This window comes from Mesoplodon bidens (assembly GCF_964165515.1).
Source record: "Mesoplodon bidens genome assembly, chromosome: X".
In the NCBI taxonomy this organism is placed as follows: domain Eukaryota; kingdom Metazoa; phylum Chordata; class Mammalia; order Artiodactyla; family Ziphiidae; genus Mesoplodon; species Mesoplodon bidens.
In genome coordinates, this window is record NC_138163.1 from 25,916,629 (window position 1) to 25,938,801 (window position 22,173).

The 22,173-nt window shown below is 40.7% G+C and overlaps 1 protein-coding gene across 2 annotated transcripts in view; it reads left to right on the top strand.

Moving 5' to 3' along the window:
- Positions 1–22,173, top strand: part of GPC4 (glypican 4) — a 110,655-nt gene that overhangs the window by 73,668 nt on the left and 14,814 nt on the right. For both annotated transcript variants that reach the window (XM_081221367.1, XM_081221368.1), the window contains exons 2-3: positions 1,252–1,410; positions 14,727–15,118. In XM_081221367.1, the coding sequence (XP_081077493.1) occupies positions 1,252–1,410; positions 14,727–15,118 (551 nt within the window). The remainder of the gene's footprint in view (positions 1–1,251; positions 1,411–14,726; positions 15,119–22,173) is intronic.

A 22,173-nucleotide genomic window follows, 5' to 3' on the forward strand; every position in this document is an offset into this window, starting at 1 on the left:
GTTTATGGTTTCCTTTGCTGTGCAAAAGCTTTTAAGTTTCATTAGGTCCCATGTGTTTATTTTTGTCTTTATTTCCATTTCTCTAGGAGGTACACACACTTACTATTGATAGGTTCATATGTCTTCAGTATACGCCTTCCTGAGTTCCTGAGACCTTAGATCTTTTCAGACCCCTTTTGCAGTTCATGTTCCATGAACTGCAATAACAGAAGGAACAGTGAAGGTGAATCCTTATAAACATCTGTAGAAAATGATGCGAGGGCTCCTGTACCCCACAAATGAATATTGGTGTGACTAATGTGATAGTGCCTGGTGGGGTTATTTTTGAGTGGCGCCGTATCTCTTGGTCATTATGAGGGAGAGGCGTGGTCTGTCCAAAGCACAATTTTTGGTCTGTGACAGAGGAGGAACAGGCAGAAGCTCTCCAAACTCTCAGGTCCAAACCACAAACAGAATGCCATTGGTATTGGGGAGGCAGATGGTCTGCATGTCTTTGACATTTTCTTGGCCCTTAGGGCTACCTAAAGGTGACATTTACTGGAAGCCATTCATCTGTATTTGGACAAGTGGCTACACTGCACACAATCATAAAGGTCAATATTATAGTGTCTAACATCTGTACAGAAGATGCTGGACAAGAAAATCTTAAAACTGAGAATCATTTAACGTCCCCCTTTGTGACTTACCATAGACTCAAATCCCAGAGTGGACTCCATTCTTTCCTCTTGGCTGACAACTCCTTGAAATGCATTTATCCCTTTGCTTTGTTTGCCACATCAATTGCTTATATGTTTGCTCAGTTTTCGGTTGTTGTCACATGTTTTACAAATCATTCTTCATTAATGGTACCCTCTCTTGTAGTGTAAACTCTCAAAGCTAGAAAAACTATGTCTCATTTGCATGACTTGCACAGTATTTAGCATAAAATCTCAAAGAATTTATGCGAGCTTTCTGTTGATATTGAATGATACTCTCTTTACTGGCCACACCGATTTTTCCTGTATGATAACAATCTTCCTGATTGGAAAGTTCTTTTGTCTTTTGGAGATGGCTTCACTATCTTATTTTTCCGAGAAGGAAATCAATATTTTCAGTATAATGAAACTTTTTTAGGTAACGCATGATGCCTGGGCCTTTGCAGGAACATCACGGAGAGAAATGAAGCCAAGCATGTGCACCTAAATCAGACTCTTCCGTTTTGGACTTGATGAATGATGATGGAGATTGATTGTCCTACATTTTGTCTTCCAGGTGATCATTTGAAGATTTGTCCCCAGGGTTATACCTGCTGCTCCCAAGAGATGGAGGAGAAGTACAGCCTGCAAAGTAAGGATGATTTCAAAAGTGTGGTCAGTGAACAGTGCAATCATTTGCAAGCTGTCTTTGCGTCCCGTTACAAGAAGTTTGATGGTATGTATTGGAACTTTGGTCTACGTAAGTGTAGATATTTGCTTTGTTCTTGAATTCTTTTTTTCTTTTTGCCATATGGCTAGCAGGATCTTAGTTCCCTGACCAGAGATTGAACCTGGGCCACAGCAGTGAAAGCGCCGAGTCCTAACCACTGGACCGCCAGGGAACTCCCTTGAATTAATCTTATACCTTTTAGTCAAGTCACATCTACAAGCTGCCAGTGAAGTTCATACAGTTGCTTTTCCCAAGTGCCTTTCTTCTCTCAGTGTTCAAGTTTTCTCCCAAGAGACTCTCCTGGCTGGACCCCAGGGGCAAGTTAGCCTTACAGCTTTATTGCTAGAATCCTTCCAGATACACTAGAATGTGTACGGTATGGTAGCCATTATGGAAATATGGTCACAGGGAGCCAAAAAAGAGATGAAAGTCGTTTAATTTAAATGCTTTCATTTATTTTCTTGGGTGAACACACAATAGTGTTGTTGACACAAGTCACTAAAGAAAAATCTTCCTAATAAAAAGCAGGCATCTGAAAACTTAGTCAAAATAACCACAGAGATTCTGCAGATGCTGGACTTCAAATTAAATTTCAAAATGGATCCCTCAAAGCCAACTAGAATTCCTAGAAGCCCTGTAGAACACAGGATTAAAGCTCATGCGGCAGTGACCATGCGGCAGTGACCCAGAGGTAGCGCCTGGGCTCCAGTCTTCATTAAGTTCAGCACCATCCCTGGCCTCATTTTAGCTGAAGCTTTGGTCGATCCACGTTAAAGCCACAAGAAAAGCCATTTCAGTCCCCTGTGCCAAACACAGATTTTCACATGCACACTTTCTTTTCAGAGTGAAGAAATAGACAATCTGAGCCAGAAGAGAGGCACTTCAGTCATATCTGAAGCAATGTAATAGATAACAGACTTTCAAAACTAGAGTATGGGGTCCAAACACCTCAGGATTCCTTTCTCTGGTGCTGTTCATGCAGTTTGCAGGTCATTATGAAGTAGATTTAATTTTAATAGGAATGATTTCCTTTGTACCTGTTGTAAAGGCCATTCTAATTACATAGTACCTTTGAAGCATGCTTTCCCTGACATTCTGTGTGGTGAAGAAGTACAAGGCAAATTTTTGAGACGTGAAATGTCTTTGAGCATTTCTGCAAAGGGCTCATTACCATGGTGAGAAGTGGGATTAAATTAGATTTGATCTAGCTGATAAGGCAGCCCCCAGCTAAAGAACAGGTTGTATTTCAAATGTTGCCTTTGAGATTCGTTATTTGAAACTGATAACTGATTTAATAAGTGTTAGTCGGTTCCCAGGCTAGATGACAAAAGCATATTTATATATATATATGTTTTTTATAAATTTATTTATTTTTATTTACTTATTTTAATTTTGGCTGCGTTGGGTCTTCATTGCTGTGCGCGGGCTTTTCTCTGCTTGTGGCGAGAGGAGGCTACCTACTCTTTGTTGCGGTGCGTGGGCTTCTCCTTGCAGTGGCTTCTCTTGTTGTGGAGCACGGGCTCTAGGCGTACGGGCTTCAGTAGTTGTGGCACGTGGGCTCAGTAGTTGTGGCTCGTGGGCTCTAGAGTGCAGACTGAGTAGTTGTGGCACGTGGGCTTAGTTGCTCCACGGCATGTGGGATCTTCCCGGACCATGGCTCGAACCCATGTCCCCTGCATTGGCAGGCGGATTCTTAACCACTGTGCCACCAGGGAAGCCCCAACAAAAGCATATTTAATTTGTAATGTAGTTGAACTAAAATTTTCCATGTAGTGTACCATTTATTGTGCCTATTTCCCCCAATGCTTTGTATGTGGAGTTGTGTTTAGTCTTCATCTCCTTTCCCTGCATGGATGGAAATAATTTATGTATCTATATATCCTGTTTATTATTCTGTAATCCCCAATGCACAGGCTGTTAACTATGTTAACACTACGTGAAGATGAGTGTTATTGGCAAAAGACATCATTAGACCACCTCTGTCTCTTGGTCACTAAATTATCAGTATGATTATTGGAAAGAATGGTATTCTTGACTATGGTGTTTCTCATTCAAGACAGTAACTGAAGCAATTTCTTTTCCTTTGAGGAGAAAACTTAGAGAGATAATAAGACAGTCATCTTTGAAAACTTGAGATGCTGATATTTTAAAATTACCACTTGGGGGTTTAATAATGGGACTTAGAAGGGAAAATTCCTGCTCTTTAGAAATGGCTAGCGTGTCAGTAGCAAGATACAGTGGAGATGAGGCAGTTTCCAACTTCCAAGGTCACTGCCTCCAAATCACCCCATTTCTTCTTAGACATGTCTCCTCCAGGTGTGGAGTGCACAGACATTTAGTGATTTCTCTTGCCTGGTAGTTTCACTATTCTTTCCCCTTCTCACTCCCCATGGTTTTATAGCATTATTCATGTGATTCCAGTGTGTACTTTTTAAAAAGCCACACAGAGAAATTTTATCAGTAAGTATTAACATATGTTTTTTTTAAAAAGGACAGAAAGGGGCTTCCCTGTTGGTGCAGTGCTTAAGAACCTGCCTGCCAATGCAGGGGACACGGGTTCGAGCCCTGGTCCAGGAAGATCGCACATGCCGCGGAGCAACTAAGCCCGTGCACCGCAACTACTGAAGCCCGTGCGCCTAGAGCCCATGCTCCGCAGCAAGAGAAGCCACCGCAATGAGAAGCCCGCGCACTGCAACCAAGAGTAGCCTCCGCTCGCCACAACTAGAGAAAGCCCACGTGCAGCAAAGACCCAGCGCAGCCAAAAAATAAAATTTAAAAAAAAAGGACAGAAAAAGTTTCTCTTGCCCTTCCCTACCAGACTTCACCTTCAATAAATGTGTTTAACGCTGTTTCTTTATCAGTTTCAAAACTGCCCATGAAAAATGATGATGAAACCCCAGCTTGTTTCTTCTGACTTCAAATTAGACTATGGCACAGACAATAAAGGTAGGGAGCATAGATTTAAATTTTTTTGAAGGAGTTGTAGCTTCAATGTGTCTGGCCTGGAGATCAGAACAGAGCTGGGATACTTTGCATATTTCCTCCAAGCTAGGCTTTCTGAGACAATTAACTGCTTTTATATGGTAAAATCTCAGTTGATTGGTATCCAACAAACCGTAATCCTCAAGTGGGTGCTGCATTTATTGATTGATTTTTAAGGTTGGCAATTATGACCTGCCAATACTCCACAAGGCCTAAAAACGATGTTGAGTGAAATTGTATAGGGGCTGTGGTGACTCAGAAATTCAAGAGTGGAGTGCTTTGGTCAAAGAATTGTCTAAGCTTTTATAAAAGCCAAACCCTGGGTTATTGATGTGAATGGAAGGGAGGAAGTTAGGCAGAGTAACAAGATGGCGACTGGAGAACCAAAATGGGGCAGCAAGGTGGCATAAGGAAGGCTGGGGATAAGTACTGAGGAAATAGCAAAGGACTCATGGGAACACAGGAGGTCAAAGTACTTCAGAGGAGCATCTTTTGCCATCTCCAAGCTTACAGTATAACTTCGAAGTGGTGATCCTGAGCTCAGGCAACTTCATCTGTCAGCAAAACTTCAGTCATGTTTATGAGATACCACTTTTTTCTAAGGCAGGAACAAGGTTTTGTTTTTTTTAAAATAAACTTTCAAATAAAAATAAGGTTTCGAGGCTTTTAGGGAATTAGCCTTCTTTTACCAGAAAGCATCCCATTATCATACTGCCTCCATGAGCTCTGGTCAGTCTGAGCGCCAGAGTTGGCATTTTGGAGTCAGTCCACTTATCTCTAAGGTCCTTTTTTGTTCTACACATGTAACTTTCTATTGTTTGCACCTCTAAAGAGACTATACAGTGTATAAACCAGTTTTTAAGTTGTAAACTGTGAGCACGTGTGTGTTTTCAGACCTGGCTGAAGTACAGAAGAACTTCCTTAGGCAGCACCTCCCCTCTCCCAATTCTCAGATTTCCCATATTTTACACCTGTGCCTCTGAGTTTAAGGACTCACCTCTTCATTTTCTTGCACGTTAATCTTCTTCATCTAATCTTTGACTTAGACTATTCAAAACCAGAAATCGACTATCCTGGGCTAGAGACATAGAGTCAGAAAACTTTAATGACAGAGCTAGTTGCTCCCCCTCTTGGCCAGTTTTGGGAATTTTTCTTTTTTTTTGAAGTAGAGCTGCTAATTAACATAGCTGAATCAGTTATCTCATGAATATGCTAATCAGATACTCCGTTCAGGGGGCTTTGAAAGAACTGCTTGGCAAAAGGAATAGAAATAATAGAAGTGCGGCATAATCCGTGTTTGGGGACCACAACATAAAGACCCGCCCCAAAATGTCGCATTTTGCGAGAGACTAGTTGTTTTTAAAAGAATCAGAGCGAAATCAAACAACCCAAATAGATTAAGAAGATTAGAGCTGCCATTACATAGTAAAAATGATGTTAACAACTACAAAGATAGATTATTGCTTGCAAACTCCCCGAACCAAATTATTTGCTAGGTGTTTTTGCATGTTATAAAAGAAATTTTAAGAAAATAGTGATGTTGTCTGATGCTAGTCCATTGGGAAGACTACTTTCATTTGCCATTGTAGGAGCAAATGTAGCAACTTTGCCCAGGAGGCAGAGCCCACCGAGTTGTCAGCCTGTTTCTGCTGTGAACCCACTGTGACCTGGGGCAATTAACTGGTCTCAGTTTTCCCATCCATAAAATCAAGGGGTTGAGCTGGATGCTCTCTAAAGACCCTTTCAATTCTACAAATTCTGTGAATCTTCTCAACATGTGACTAGACCAGCTGCTTCAGTGAAAGGTCTTACAAGATGTTAATTAGGCGTCTGCACGGTCCCCTCTATTTTCCTCCTATCATTTCTTAACCCTCCGCTACTTTCACTGGGTCTTTGAAAACCCTCCCATGAGCCTGAAGCTTGTTAACTCGAATAATAGTAGAAATGTTCTGAATTAGCTTAAAACGCACATAAAAGAAATAATTGTCCCATCTATCTGAAGAGTGCTTCATGTCCTGCCTTTGTGAAATGATAGAAAACAAGGGGGCTGGAGAGCTTAAGGGAAAGGGTGGCCACTCTTCATATTGAGCCAAATTTCTGTTTTAATCAGTGACTAAAAATTTTCCATGGTTCATCCTGGCCATTACCTCATTAGGCCAGTAGGCTCAGCAGTGTGGAGACTCAGCAAGATGAAGGCATTTGAATTCCCATGCCCATGAAAGACAAATATAGCCAACTAAGCTTCATGGCTGTTGGCTAAGCTGAAGGTTTTGGAATTTTCCTGACCCCTGACTGCAAGTATTTTTCAACTGCACGGTTTTCTTATTGTCCTTTGCATGGCCATACTGACTTCGTACAGACCTCCCGGGTCTTTAGTTTAAGTCTTCGACATCCTCAAGATAAATGTGTCATAGAAATGTGTGACGTACATACAACATACGGTTGTTTTGTAATCCTTACCTCAGATATCATTCATTAAGATGTCTTTTTTAAATTTGTTGCTTTTTTAAACCTCTACTACAGTGCGGCAGGTAGGATAAGTAGCCACAAAAGTACAGAAAAAGACATGAGGCCTCTGACCTTCCTGCAAATGCAGTGTTCCTTCCAGATCATACTATGGGTGTTTGATTTGGTTGGAAAGCACTGCTACTCTGTGCTTTACAATTCTATTTTCCTTCTTTTTTTTTCTTTCCATGCAAAAGAGACTAAAACACTGGGTATTTTTGCTAATTCTTTGATAATCTCTGTGAAACATGATGAGAACGAGCCACTGCCAGTTTACTGGAATCAAATCAAGAGCTCAGATAAAACACACACTTTTCTCTATTGACAAAGGTTTTCTGCCTTTTGAGTTGTTATCTCAGGTGTGGCCAGTTGTGGCTCTAGCATTGGCCGTCTCATTGAAAATGCTTGTGCAGCTTCCAGGGAGCCCTGAGCACACTCCCTTTGGGCCTCTGCTATTAGCTGTGGCTTCTTAAAGAAGGCGTGGTGTCAGCAAGAAGCAGCCGATTTGTTTGGAGGCGAGTAAATACACAGAAGAGCTTCAGCTGAATTGCTTTTATCTATTTTTTGGTTCATTGTACTTTGAGCCTGGGAGTTGAGAGCCTTGTTGATCATCTCTGCTCACCCTTTTTCCATGCGTCTGTCTGTCCCAGCAAAGAAAAGGGCTTATTTGATCTAGCAGTGACTCTGACTGAGAGAATTCCCAAGCCAGTCAGGCCTTTCTTGTTCATTGTCCTGGCCCATTTCTATTGTGCACAAAGCACGCGGGGTCTCTCTCTCTGTATCTCTCTCTCTCTCTCTCCCCCCTCCCCCTCCCCCTCCCCCCATTCCCTCAAGAATCTGAAGCTCTTCATAATACAGAGGACTGGAGCAGGGAATGCTACATGGGCATACCTTTTCTGGAGGTCAGTTTGGCAGTGTATCAGAGGTTTCATATAGCTTCATTCATACCCTTTGACTCAGTAACTGTACTTCTAGGTTTTGATCTCAAGGAAAGAAAGATCTGCATACAGATTTATATACAAGAATGTTCATCACAGTATTACTTGTAATAATGAAAAATAGGAAATTATCCTAAATGTCCCATAATGATTACATTATGATCTGTTCATATGGTGTCATAGTATGTAGTTGTTAAAACTGATGTTTCTGAAGGCTTTTTAATCACATCGCAACTGCTAACCATACAGTGTTACATGAGAACAGGGTATAAATACAGTATGACCTCAACCATGTGACAATACATACCTTCACAGAAAAAGCAGGAAAGAAATTCAATAAACCACTGTTGTTCTCTTAATGGTGGGCTTATGGGAATTTTTGTTTTCTTCATACCTTGCCATATTTTTCAAATTGCTGCAATTTGAAAGGAATACTTTATAGGGAAAAAACGGTATTTTTAAACGAAAAATGTAAGAACTGCTTTGGTGTTGTTTTGCCATGTTTTGGTTTTGTTTTTCAGTATTACAGTGCTCACTGTAGACAGTTTGGAATAAGTAGAAAAAAATGCGTCGAAGCCTCCAGCATTTAAGTCGGATGAATAGAATAAAGGGAAATAAGTCATTTTTGAAAGCATGAGATAGATTACTTTTCCTATTAGATTACTTTTCCTATGGTGTCACTGCAAAATTGGGGTGAACTAAATTGAGAAACATTGAAAAAAATTACGCCGATTCCCTAACACCCATCCAACACCACTGTATGCACCTCATCTTTTTTTGGTCAGGTAGACAATGTATATACATACATACAGATCAGCATCATAACCGATTGTGCTATTTTGCATCCTGATTTTTCTCTTTATTAGATCATGAGCAGATAGACTGTATTATGAGGTTTGTGTATGAGGTCATGTAATAGGTCCACGTGGAGGTTAGTATATGGGGCACTTGGAACACTGCTTCAGCCTTGGAGCATTCTTTTCTTCTTTTTTTTTGGCTGGCCACGCGGCATGTGGGATCTTAGTTCCCAGATCAGGGATAGAACCCATGCCCCCTGAGGTGGAAGCGTGGAGTCTGAACCACTGGACCACCAGGAAAGTCCCCTCAGAGCTTTCTTAAACATGCCCTCATGGGCCCTTCTCAGTGAGAAGGAATCCGGCTGTGCTAAAGAGACTTGGCTAGCTGGTGCTGGGAGTACCATTGCTAGAAATGGAATGTGGTCCAGGGGAAGGGACCTTTACCGTACTGACTGTGTGTCCCTGGCCAAGTTAGCCCAGAGAGAGAATTAGCATTCAAAATGCATTAACTACTAAAAGTAACCTTGGGAAGAAAGGGCTGCTCCTAAAGTGGCAGGGTCCCCCAGCCCCCTTTCATATGCTAACAGCCCCTAATAAGGACCTCAGCTGGCACTGGCCTTCTCCTCCTAGGCGAGGACCATTGTTGGGCTACAGCTGATGATTGTTAGTCAAGTACACGTCCTTTTAGTACACCATGCCCTCCCTAGCAGGCACTCCTGAGGAAAGTGCCTGTTAGAAACTTAACACAGACTTGACCAAAAAAGCAAGACAGAGGAGGAGATAGTCTTTGGTTTCAGTCAGTAAAATGCTTGCTTAATTTCCTTTTGTTCCCCCTTCCATTTGTAGGTGCTTATGTTAGCTGTTCTTCATCAAGTACTTGATCTTGGGTGAAAGAATGGATGGCTATAACTCTGAGTTTTCTTAACAGTGTGAGAAGTATGATTTGTAGCATGTACCAGGAGACTTCTTTCTTAGGAATTTTGTGGATGTGGTAACTTACTGTTTGCATGCCACACCAGGGCTGTGAAATACAGCCTTTACATTAAAGAGGAAATTAATCCTTATATGTAAAAGGCAGCTTCCTAATAATATAAATACAAGGGGGTAATTTATAGCACCAAGCAAATGGATTGAATAGAAAGGGCTTCCAGTCTCTTCAGATCACAGGTTAATTCTAGAATGCATTCTAGCACATTAATCAATAGACAGTCGATTGTTTATAAAGTAGTAGCTAATGGCATTTAATAGCAGAACTGAGGGTCTTTTGACCTGTTTCAAGAATTTTGAATGTTTATTTGATGCAAGACAAGTGGCGGGGGATAGAAGTTCCAGAAGTACATGATGTTCTTCTTTTTGTAAAAGACAGGATATTTACATAGAAAACTTTTATATGGAAAGGTTTTGCCTTTTCTCTCTAGTAGTTTTTCCCATGTTAAATTGGTACTACTGACATTAAGAATAATCAGATGTTAGAGCCGGAAAACACTCCCAATCTCCCAGTCTCCTAGGTCAACCCTTGCGTTGAGGTGCTTCTGGTAGGATGCAGATGAAATACATGGGGAGGGTGGGGCATTGACCTGCTGCTTAATTCTCAATTTTCCTTTCCCTGATTCTTTGCCTCGATGTTTTTGTATATACGCATGCTGTGTATGATACTCTGTGTTGTAATATCATGTAAAATCTCTTCCCTGGATCTCTTCATCCCCATGTTTTCCACTCAGGAGTTGCTCCACCCTCGTAGATGTCTGGGACGTTTCACAGAATTGGAAGCTAGAGCCATTAAGCATTTCCTTTGGCTGAATTGTTCCCAGTTTTATAAGGCCTTGGGTCTTCTTAACCATTCTTCAGCAGCTTTGGCTTAATTTATTTATTTATTTATTTATTTTTGGCTTAATTTATATTCCCCCAGATGGATAATATTTGACTCTGCCAAGAAGGATAAAAACCAGCCTTGAAAGGTTTTTTTTCTTTTTCAATAATTGTAGATATAAAGAAACTCTGAAGGTGACAGTAACATTATTTCACATATTATGAATAGTGTCCATTCATTGAGCAGCTATTGTGTGCTAGCCATTATCCGTATGAGGTGAGCAGTAATAGCCCCATTTTATGGAAGAAGAAGCAACAGAGGCTCAGAGAGTTTAGATCTTCTGTCCCGTCAAGGTCACACAGCTCATAAATGAGAGGGCCCATGCTTTTCCCACTGTGTCATGCTGCTTTAGATCCTAGCACATTAAAGTGTTTATTTCCATTCCTATGTTGTGGTCATTCATGAGCCCAAGGCGTAGCAGTTGCTTCATCCTTGGAACATAAATCCTTAAGCCCCCAAACTGAAAATTGAAGGAGGAAAAAAACCGTGCTCACAGACACCATATTTAAAATGCTTATAAACTGTCTCCTCTCTCACTCTTCTTTCAGACTCTCTGAGCAGCATCTTTCATGAATACAAGCAGTTGCTGCAAGGGAGATCTGAATTCCAGTTAAGTCAGCTTCTGATCCTGGTGGACCTCTGGTTTACACTGCTCCTGGCTGGTTCTCTCTTAGCCACCAGGTGTCTTATAATTGGTTTCAGGCATAATGTTTACAATGGGATGATTGCTAGGTGTCTCAGACCTGCACAGTTTTTCTTCAGCAGTTAGGATCTGATTCTGAGTTCTGAATAATGGGGGGGAAAGTGGAGATGAGGTTTGCAGTGATGAATGAAGTTGCTCTTGGTGGCTGGGGACCAGGTCCTGAATGTCTAATTTGTGTTCTATCCCCCACTGTAGAAGGAAATGTGGGAAGAAAGGTGGGGAGGTTGAGGAATCTATAAGAACATATGAGAGCGACTAGTTTGATAGGAGAAATAGATGTAAAAGTTTTTCCCCCCCTTTTTTTTACAGCAAATTATTATGCTTTGATTGATATTGTACCTAATTGGTATGGATTTTAGAATTTAAATTATGTCTGCCATACTTAAAAGATCTGTGAGACAAAAAGCATAGGTAGAATAGTCCCATTTACCAGGGCCAGTAAGAACACATCTAAGGAGAAATGAGTTTGGGTCTTTTGGTTCGCTTGACTTTTGTTCTGTTGACTTTGCAGGTGAAATACATGAATATTAAAAAAAACTTGCTGTATGAAATGAAAGATTACGGATTTTATAGATGGTTTAAAAATCTCTGGTGCCTCCATAAAACCATGCGTGGAAAGTGGCAGGTATAGTAAAGGTGAATTGGATGGAGAAAATTCATCTTTCTAGAAATTTTCATTACAGTCTGTTTGGGCAGGAAGGTTAAGATGCATGGCAAAGCTGTGTGCTTTGATTTGAGCCCATACCAACCACTTAGTACATACTTGTCAAATTACATAGCTATTTGGAGAGACCAAATTAGCAGATTTTAACTCCTTATATCAGTTTTGTAGAATTTCTATATATAATCCACTCAGTGGAATTATATTTGCAACTTATACGACCACACTAAAGAATCTTTTAAAATGTGAAGGAAAGGAAGTCAATTTTCTGAATGATTAAATGAATTAGAGTTTAATATGTATACAGCACCAAACTAAACTCTGAAAATGTAAGCTAACATCACACACACACACACACACACACACACACACACACACACACACACACACACACACACACACACACACACACACACACACACACACACACACACACACACACACACACACACACACACACACACCTTCGTAGCAGAATTTAAGTCCCAGGAAATAAAGTAAGGTCCATTGTGATATTGGACAGAGGGCATGCTGGGTTAAAATCAGTCCTGTTCTTCGTTGGATCATTGCTCTTGTACTTTGAAGTAGCTGTATTATATATAACTACACCAACCCATAGGCTGTTGACCTGAATGAGGATCTCTAAGAATGTTTTATTTTTTCCATAAAATGTTCAGTGTCTTAGCGTTTTTTTGACCTGGAACACTTTTGAGCCTAAAAAAATAGTGATATTTCATAGTGTTTTTCAGTTAAAACTGAGCTCAACATGCCACTCTGCCCCAACCCTTAAAAAACAGCATTCATTAGAAATGCAAGTGAGTATTCAGAATTACTTATTTAATGAGTCATGAAAGCACAAGTCAAATAATTCTCAACATCCTGTTTCTACACTAAATGATGTGTGCCAATTTTATGAGCAATATAGTAAAAATCCAATCTAAGGAAGGACCTATGGTTTCCTTTGGAATGCGCTCTTTTGGATGGTGAAATATTAGTAGCACTGGATTGACACAAGGCTTCCATACTGATCTCAATAACCAGGCTTTATTTTTCCAGTATGTGAAAGCCAGCACCACTTGGCAAGGACGGTAGTGATTCAAGGACGGTAGTGATTCAAGGATGGTACGGGAAGTGGACCAGATGACATTTAAGGTCTTTTCTCACCCTAAGATTCCACAACTTTGAAGTCTAGAAAAGTGCTGCCTGCATCTCGACTCTTAGTTGAGAGATACTTCCACACAAGAAAATTCATCCCCAAAACCTCTTTAAGAAATGACACCCAAGAATGCAACAAAAAATTTTAAACCCAATTTATTGGAAATATATTTTCCCCTAATTAAAACATTAGCCCTTACCCTGAATGCTTCACATTCAGCAAAGTTCCCAGGTTGGTGCTGAGTGCTAGTGAGAGGCAAAATGGGAGAAGTTTCATTGGCTGGAGTCTTGCTTCTCAAACTTTGGGGTATAGCAGAGTGCCAGATGGCTGGGTCCCACCCTCCAGAGTTTCTGATCCAGTAGGTTTAAGGTGGGGTCCAAGAACCTGTGTCCCAGTGGTGATGGTGTGTGCCCATGGAAGCACACTCGAGAACCACTTGGGGTTTAGAGAGAATCAGAGGCCTTCCCGGCTGCCTGATTTGAGTAACTCTTTTCATTTTCATTCCCCTAGCTCCTTATGTACTTTCTGGCCTCCTTCCAGGGAGAGAACTTTGGTAAAAATGCCAGGCTGTGCAGTTGTAATGGGGATTTCCCTTTCTCTCGCTGAAGAAAACCCAGGAAATAAAAGGCAAATGGTAGAGAATGGTTTTGTAGCGCTATTGCATTTTGAGAAGATCACTTAATGCTCTTCTGGCTTTGAAGGAGTTGTCTTATTTTCCTTTCTGTTCCATGTTCACTTGGAGCCAGCTTCTTTCTTGATGTGGTCCTTATATTTTGCTTTGGTATTTATTACATTTCCTGCTTATAAACTTGATACCATGAGGTGTTTATTTTTATACCAGACACAGAGTCTTTAAGAATGATTAATGTTGCAGATAGACTGTTAGCTCCTCTCTTCAGGGAACTTCCTGAGAAAAGCTTCAGGAGAAATTAATTTGACATTGGTATTTAAGAGATTAAAGTCTTTAACATTTAGGCTGTGTGGGTATGTGGTGCTCAAACAGTAAATCTGAAAAAAAAACACAGGTATTCTTTTTTTTTCCCAGTTATTTTTCATGTTATCTTAATCTCATGGTTTTACTGTATGAATCCTTTAGGAACCCGAGGTCACCTTGGCTATCCCAGTTTATACTAATGTCACAGGGAACACCTAAGAAGTTCTTTTCCTGCTTATGTGGTATTTCATTCTGTTTCTTGGCCTCAAGCATTTCCCAGGCAGTTTTCTTATATGTCATGTAGATGTAAGGAGGAGAAAATGAAAAAAAAAATCATGTCTAAGTAAACAGCATGTCTTGAAAACACCTGGTTACAATGAGGAGGCATTATCCACTTTGGTTTAGATTCTTATAGTAAAAAGTTCTGGGAAACCTCATGTTTTAGACTTAATGTATCCATTTTTATCCAGTTCTTTATTTACCTTGTGACTAAATGAGAAAAGGAGGGAGTCCTGAGAAGTCCATTAAAAGTTTCATTTTTTCCCTCTCTTAGACATAGACACACGTGACTTTGTGACATAGGTTTCCTTTCATTGACAAACGATCAGAGATGCCAAATCCCCCCCAAAGAAATCCACCCTATATACAAGCATGTTTTCCAATTTAATTTCAGGATTTTTTTTCCAGTTTTCAGATTTACCTGAAAAGTAAGCACTCTGTTATTTAATTACTGAGAACCCTTTCTTTTTTCCTTTCTTTTTGGGTTTTGTTTTTAGAATTCTTCAAAGAACTACTTGAAAATGCGGAGAAATCCCTGAATGACATGTTTGTGAAGACATATGGTCACTTGTACATGCAAAATTCCGAGCTATTTAAAGATCTCTTTGAAGAGTTGAAGCGCTACTATGTGGCGGGAAATGTGAACCTGGAAGAAATGCTGAATGACTTCTGGGCCCGCCTCCTGGAGCGGATGTTCCGCCTGGTGAACTCCCAGTACCACTTCACAGACGACTATCTGGAGTGCGTGAGCAAGTACACGGAACAGCTGAAGCCCTTTGGAGATGTCCCTCGGAAACTGAAGCTCCAGGTCACTCGTGCATTTGTAGCAGCCCGCACTTTTGCTCAGGGCTTAGCAGTTGCAAGAGATGTAGTGAGCAAAGTCTCGGTGGTAAGTGCTATTTGCATTCTGTGTTATTGTTTTCTCTTGTTTCACGTTAAAAGAAAGTTTGGGAGGTGTGGAAAAATAAGTCAGTAGAATTCCATAGTCTCAATGGCAATCGTCTTTTTCTTCTGTTCTTTTCTCATCTTTCTCTCCCCTCTTCTCTCCTACACTCGTCCTGATACATGTGCATCATGTGGCTATAAACAATACAGCAATGAACATCTTCACGTATCAACATCATTCTTTCCTGTGGTTTCTTTGGTAGCTATTCTTAGAAGCAGGATATGTGTTCACTTTGGAACCTTAATTTAAAAAATGGATTTAGGGACTACCCTGGCCATCCAGTGGTTAAGACTTCATGCTTCCACTGCAGGAGGCGAGGGTTTGATCCCTGGTCGGGGAACTAAGATCCCACATGCCGTGCAGCCACAAAAACAAACAACCAAAAAAAAAAACTTTCAAAAAATGGATTTAATACCTCCATATTCTTTTCAGCTCTTATTCTGCTTCTCCTTCAGAGAAAGAAACATATACAGATAGACTCCACATTTGGTTGTTTTGAGTGACTATGTTTGAGCCTGCTAGTTACAGTCTAGAAAAGAATTTCACATCCATTACTATATGTTTCCTTGTTATAAGGTATACTCAGAGCCCTTTAGAAGACAGACCTTTCTATGACAATTAATATGGACCACCTGCTCTTGACTTAATGGCTTTGTTTATAGAATTACCAGGTAAGAGAATGGAATTGTACTAGCAGGAAAGAGCAAATGAAATGAGCCACATTTTCCTCATTTGTAAATTACAGGAATTGTACCACACCAGTATATTTCAGACTGTTCTTTGGAGCCAGCTAAGGAGGTACCTCAGGGGCCTCCTTGAGGAGAGACAAGGGAGACACAGGGTTCTTCTAGTGGGCCAGACTCTGCATCTGTGTCTTTATCTCCTGGCTGCACCAGGGGAGCTTTGCTTTCCTCAGTTGTATGTAGTAGGGTGTTGAACATGATTTCAAGGGGGGAAAGATTCTGTGTCTCCTTCACTCCCCCCACCCCCCAAAAAAGATGAAATTTGCAAACCTTTTGAAGGCCTTTCCACCTCTACCCTCTGTGACTCAATGCCAGTGAAGAAATAGAATGTTCTGGAGCAAAGTTATCTTTGCAGGACTGATCATAGTGCTGTTACCTTTAGGCCCTCAAAGGAAAAGCCAAATTTTAGCCCATTTGGTTGTTTTGAGGACTGGAGGACTGGTCAAAATACAAACTAGACAGTGATACTAACAGTAAAATATAAATCCAGTGGCTTCTTAGAGAGTTCATTCAGATTTAGGGTAGCCATATAACTTATTGTCCAAACCAGGAGGTGCTTAAAAACAATTATACCCAGATAACGTGGGCAGACCAGAATTCATGGTCCCCCTAGCGAGGAACCTTACATTTACCAGAGTGAAGATAAAGAACTGTGTATTTTAAAAATTAGGTGCTTATTGGCTGTTTCATGTTAGCACTGGGGGATGTTAGTATTAGTTTGTTGGTTGCATTCCATTATTACAGTTGTGTGTGTGTGTTCCCATTTCCCAGCCATAAGCCATCAGGAAACAATTCCTTACAGTATGTTTTTGTTCACTCCTTTTCCTCCTGATACTTTCATCATAAATTGCAAAAAAAAACTGTTGGGGCATATGAGGGGTGGGTGGGAGCAAGTAGGGAGATGATGGGTATAAGTAAAGGAATAGTCTGAATCCTGAACTGCTGCCCCCACCTCTGCAACCATTATTAATCTTGGAGATGCTCGTTTCAGAGTCCCTAAACAATGCACAGTTAATCCAGATCAAAGTTAATTACATCGTAGTTCCCCTAACACATCTGCCCTCCTTCAGCAATTCCTCGCATTTATCCTAAGCAGAATAGGCAGAAAGGTGCTGCTGTGTTGTTGTTTTTTTTTGATGGGGGGGGCTGCATTGGGTCTTCGCTGCTGTGCACGGGCTTTCTCTAGTTGAGGCGAGCGGGGGCTACTCTTCGTTGTGGTGCGCGGGCTTCTCATTGCGGTGGCTTCTTTGTTGCGGAGCACATGCTCTAGGTGCACAGGTTTCCGTAGTTGCGGCGCGCTGGTTCAGTAGTTGTGGCTCGCGGGCTCTAGAGCGCAGGCTCAATAGTTGTGGTGCATGGGCTTCGTTGCTCCGTGGCATGTGGGATCTTCTTGGACCAGGGATCGCACCCATGTCCCCTGTATTGGCAGGCGGATTCTTAACCACTGCGCCACCAGGGGAGTCCATGCATGCCGTGTGGTTTTGAACGTCTATGTGCGTGTGCATGTGTGTGCCAAAGAGAAAAGCAAGGACTAGAACACCCTTTGCAAGTGTCTGAAAGTGGTTTCTTTACATTAACCATCCCCCGCCCTGAGTTGATTCCTGGGAAGAAGGACCAGGCTGACACAAGCCTGCCATGGTGTTAGCCTCCCTTAGCCCCGTTGGGGCCCCTTTAGATAACTGAGATTCCAGAACCCCTAACTTGAGGGGGAAGGTGGTGGTTGAACCCAAGGAAGCAGGTTAAAAGATTGAGGGCTAGAAGTCTAGTCCACGTCATGCCACCTCCCAGGGTAAATAAACACTCGAGGCTTCCCAGTATCGCATTCTTCTTGACATGGTTCCCAGAATTAACTGAGAACCAATAAGATTGGTTCACCACCAATAAGATTGGTGGGAAATCAATAAGATTGACTGTTCACCCTTACTTACCTGTGCAATAAAATGTATGTGACCCATAAGGAAATAATTACAATTTCCAATGTTGCTTTTGGTATGATTTTTTTTTTTTGCGGTACGTGGGCCGCTCACTGTTGTGGCCTCTCCCGTTGCGGAGCACAGGCTCCGGACGCGCAGGCTCAGCAGCCATGGCTCACGGGCCCAGCCGCTCCACGGCACGTGGGATCTTCCCAGACCGGGGCACGAACCCATGTCCCCTGCATCGGCAGGCGGACTCTCAACCACTGCGGCACCAGGGGAGCCCTGGTATGAATTTTTTTAAAGCAAGAAAGAAATTTCTGTGTACCTTAGTTTTGTCAAGTTGTTTGAGAAAGTTAATTTCCAAATATGACCCTAAATTTTTGGAGAATTGATCCCTATTCTATATTCATTGTGTTCTCATGTCTGCCTAAGAGTTGTTTGTATCGTTATATGAGAATACAATGAATACAAGCTATAGGGCTCAATTTACTTCCAGTAAAACATTACTTGCCAATTGTTCTGTGGAAAATACTTTTACGACTTAAAATTTTTTTTATTATAGTTGATTTACAATGTTGTGTTAGTTTCTCGTGTACAGTTTCTCATTACACACGCACACACACACACACACTTTTTCATATTCTTTTCCATTTTGGTTTATCACAGGATTTGAATGTAGTTCCCTGTGCTGTACAGTAGGACCTTGTTATTTATCTATATTACATATAGTAGTGTGTATCTTTTAATCCCAAACTCCTAATTTATCCCTCTCCCACCCCGTTCCCCTTTGGTAACCATAATTTTGTTTTCTATGTCTGCGAGTGTGTTTCTGTTTTGTAAATAAGTTCATTTGTGTCATCTTTTAGATTACATATAAAAGTGCTATCTTACGGTATTTGTCTTTCTCTGTCTGACATACTTGACTTAATATGATAATCTTTAGGTCCATCCATGTTGCTGTAAATGGCATTATTTCATTCTCTTTTTATGGCTGAGTAGTGTTCCATTGTATATACGTACCACGTGTTCTTAAGCCATTTGTCTGTTGATGGACATTTAGGTTGCTTCCATGTCCTGGCTACTGTAAATAGTGCTGCTATGAACATTGGGGTGCCTGTATCTTTTCGAATTAGAGTGTTTTTCCGGATATATGACCAGGAGTGGGATTGCTAGATCATATGGTAACTCTATTTTTAGGTTTTTTTTTTTTTTTTTTTGACAAACCTCCATAACTGTTTTCCATAGTGGCTGCACCAATTTACATTCCCACCAACAGTGTAGGAGGATTCCCTTTTCTCCACACCCCCTCCAGCATTTTTTATTTGTAGACTTTCTAATGATGGCCATTCTGATTTGTGTGAGGTGATGCCTCATTGTAGTTTTGATTTGCATTTCTCCAGCAATTAGTGAAGGTGAGCATCTTTTCATGTGTCTATTGGCCATCTGTATATCTTTTTTGGAGAAATATGATTTTTTAAATGTTGTGTTTGTAATTGGAAACTTTAAAAAATAATGTTTTGCTTTACTACTGAGCACCTTCTTGACTTAAGGACTGACTTGAAATCAAACCCTTCAACTAGGTTGAGTTATATCTAAATTACATAATAATAAGACACTCAAGCATCAAATCAATTTCTAAAGATGCCAAAACACAAATTATGTAAAAATCTATCATCAGTGTAATGTTTCTTTTTAGAAGGCTGGAAAGGAATACTTGCATATTTGAAAAAATATTCATTACATTCATTTTTGGAGTATGAGTACCAGCTCAAAAGAGATTTTAATTTAAGGTGTAGTGGTATGGGGAAGACGGTAAATGATCTGGCTATGAAAAACATATTTCAAATTGAACATGTTGAAAATAATCTACATTTGATTGAGAAAAATTAGTAAGCTCTAACAGTGTGGGGACCCAAGCAATGTTTTTTCATGTAGGAATTGTTGTCCAAATGTAGTTGACGGTTGGAACTGGAGCAACCCAAGAAATACTTTCCTTCTTTTGGTGTCCAGTAGAATTAATTACCTTGGGCCTGAAAAAGACCCTTCAGGGTGGAGAACCTCACCCACTTCATCTACAAAGAAGTCTTTAAAGTCAACTATGAAAACCACTGTGGTCTTGGGACTAGTTATGCATACTTAACTCAGAGATGTTCACACTTTCTTTTCATGAGCAGATGCCCTGCTTCTCGTTTACTTTTGCAACAAAAGGGTTGCTGTTATTTGCTGAGCAATGATTTGATTATCACTAAACCTTTTAAAGGCTATTAGCACCAGCAAGCTTAACTGACTTCAGGAGAAACTCACTTCTTACTTGAAGTATACTTGCCTTGCTTCAGTTTTTCTGGGCACAGACATCCAGTGATTTCAGCTTACTCCATTGAGCTTTGCAATTCAAACTTCAGAAAAGTCCCTTTAATTAGGAACAGATGGTTCATGAATACCCTGGTGCTACACATCTTTGTATTACTTATTCCATCTTTACTTGTCATAGTTCATGATACATTTCTTATTTACCTGCTAGCAGCAGCAGTTTTGCCTGGAAGGGTGAAGTCTGTTGTGGTCTTTCAAAAATGCACAAGTGGTTACATGCACCGTGAAAATTAATAGCTCCTATGCCAAAGAGAGTTGCATTCTCATGGTTTCAATTAACACTGACATAATGGGGCTGTGTCTATACCCCAACCCCAAACTCCAGGGACTGTAATTAGAAATCGGTGCCTTAGCCTTGTGATGTCTAAATGACTGTCCTGCCTTGAAAACGATTTCCATTGATCCCCCTTCACTGTTGTCTATTCACAATGCCCCAACACCTACAAGAGTACCACACAAATTAGCTTGCCATTTCCCCAAATCATTATGTCTATTTTAAAAAATGATCAATACAAAAAGCTTTTAAGTGTGAATATGTATTCAACATTTAATATTCTTTTTCACACACAACCTTAAAGACTAGGATTGCAAAGATGCTTCAACTTATCATAACGGAGTCTAATTTAAAACACAAGACTTATTTTCAAGCATTTATGCAGTTTTAGTTTTACCTACAGTGTGGCTCCAAATATTCCTGAATGAATCCTAGCTTATTTTATATCTTTTGTTATGTGTTTAAAATCCTATTATCAGGGACATAGAATCTCCACCTTCTTTCTTTGCACGTTTGTGTATTGAAATCAAACCAAGTTGGGAAGTTGTTGAATAAACCCTTCACATCTCACAGCATGTTTGGGTTCCCTATCTCTTTCTTTCTTTTTTTTTTAAATTTTCTTTATTTTTGGCTGCGTTGTGTCTTCATTGCTGCGCGCAGGCTTTCTCCGGTTGTGGTGAGTGGTGGCCTCTCTTGTTGAAGAGCACGGGCTCTAGGTGCATGGGTTTCAGTAGTTGTGGCACACGGGCTCAGTAGTTGTGGCTCGCAGGCTCTAGAGCACAGCCTCAGTAGTTGTGGTGCATGGGCTTAGTTGCTCCGCGGCATGTGGGATTTTCCCAGACCAGGGATCGAACCTGTGTCCCCTGCATTGGCAGGCGGATTGTTAACCACTGCACCACCAGGGAAGTCCCCTATCTTTTTCTTTGATAGTCCCCCTATCTCTTTCTTTGGCCATAATTTGGGGAACAATTTCCTGTTATTTTTGTTGGGTGCTTATGTTACCAAGAACAGATAAAAATCTAGACCCTTTCTGTTTGTTTGGTACTATTGGCGGTGCAGGGGGAAAATGTTGCAGTGAATGTATGTTAGGAACTGGAAGAAACTAGAAGGAAATGTGTTTCTAACTTGAGTGCCGCATGTTGACTGCCATCACTGTGTAATGTGGCTGAAGGCTCATTCTGAATTACTGAAATGAGATCCAGGCTGTGTGAAGAGTTCTGTTCCAGGATTTCTCTTTTTTCAGGCGGCTTGCAGTAGTTTTTAATGTGGTGTTTGGAAAATGCAGGTTATTTGGTAGAAAGTCCCAATCTATATTAAGAGAGTCTTTGCAGAGAAAAGGAGTTTTCTGCAAAGGCATTTTATAGCAGAAATGGAGTGCAGATGTCATGTTAAATGTATATCCTGAGGAATGCAGGAATGAGTATTTTTAAAGGAGTCTTAATAAGTTAAAAAGGAAATGAGGACCCCTCCCCCTCCACTGACTTTTACCATGAAACATAGACTAGCTCCTAAGATCTAAATTCTTTGTTACCTTACCATTTAGAAACACCTTAGTCAGTCTTGAAGGATTTCATAAGGCTTGGAAGTTGACTATTAATGTATTGGCATTATGCTCAATAACTCAGATTGATTTTGATTTGAGTTAATAAAGGAATTTTGAGTCCAGACGATGTTCCCTTTCTATCATACTGGTCC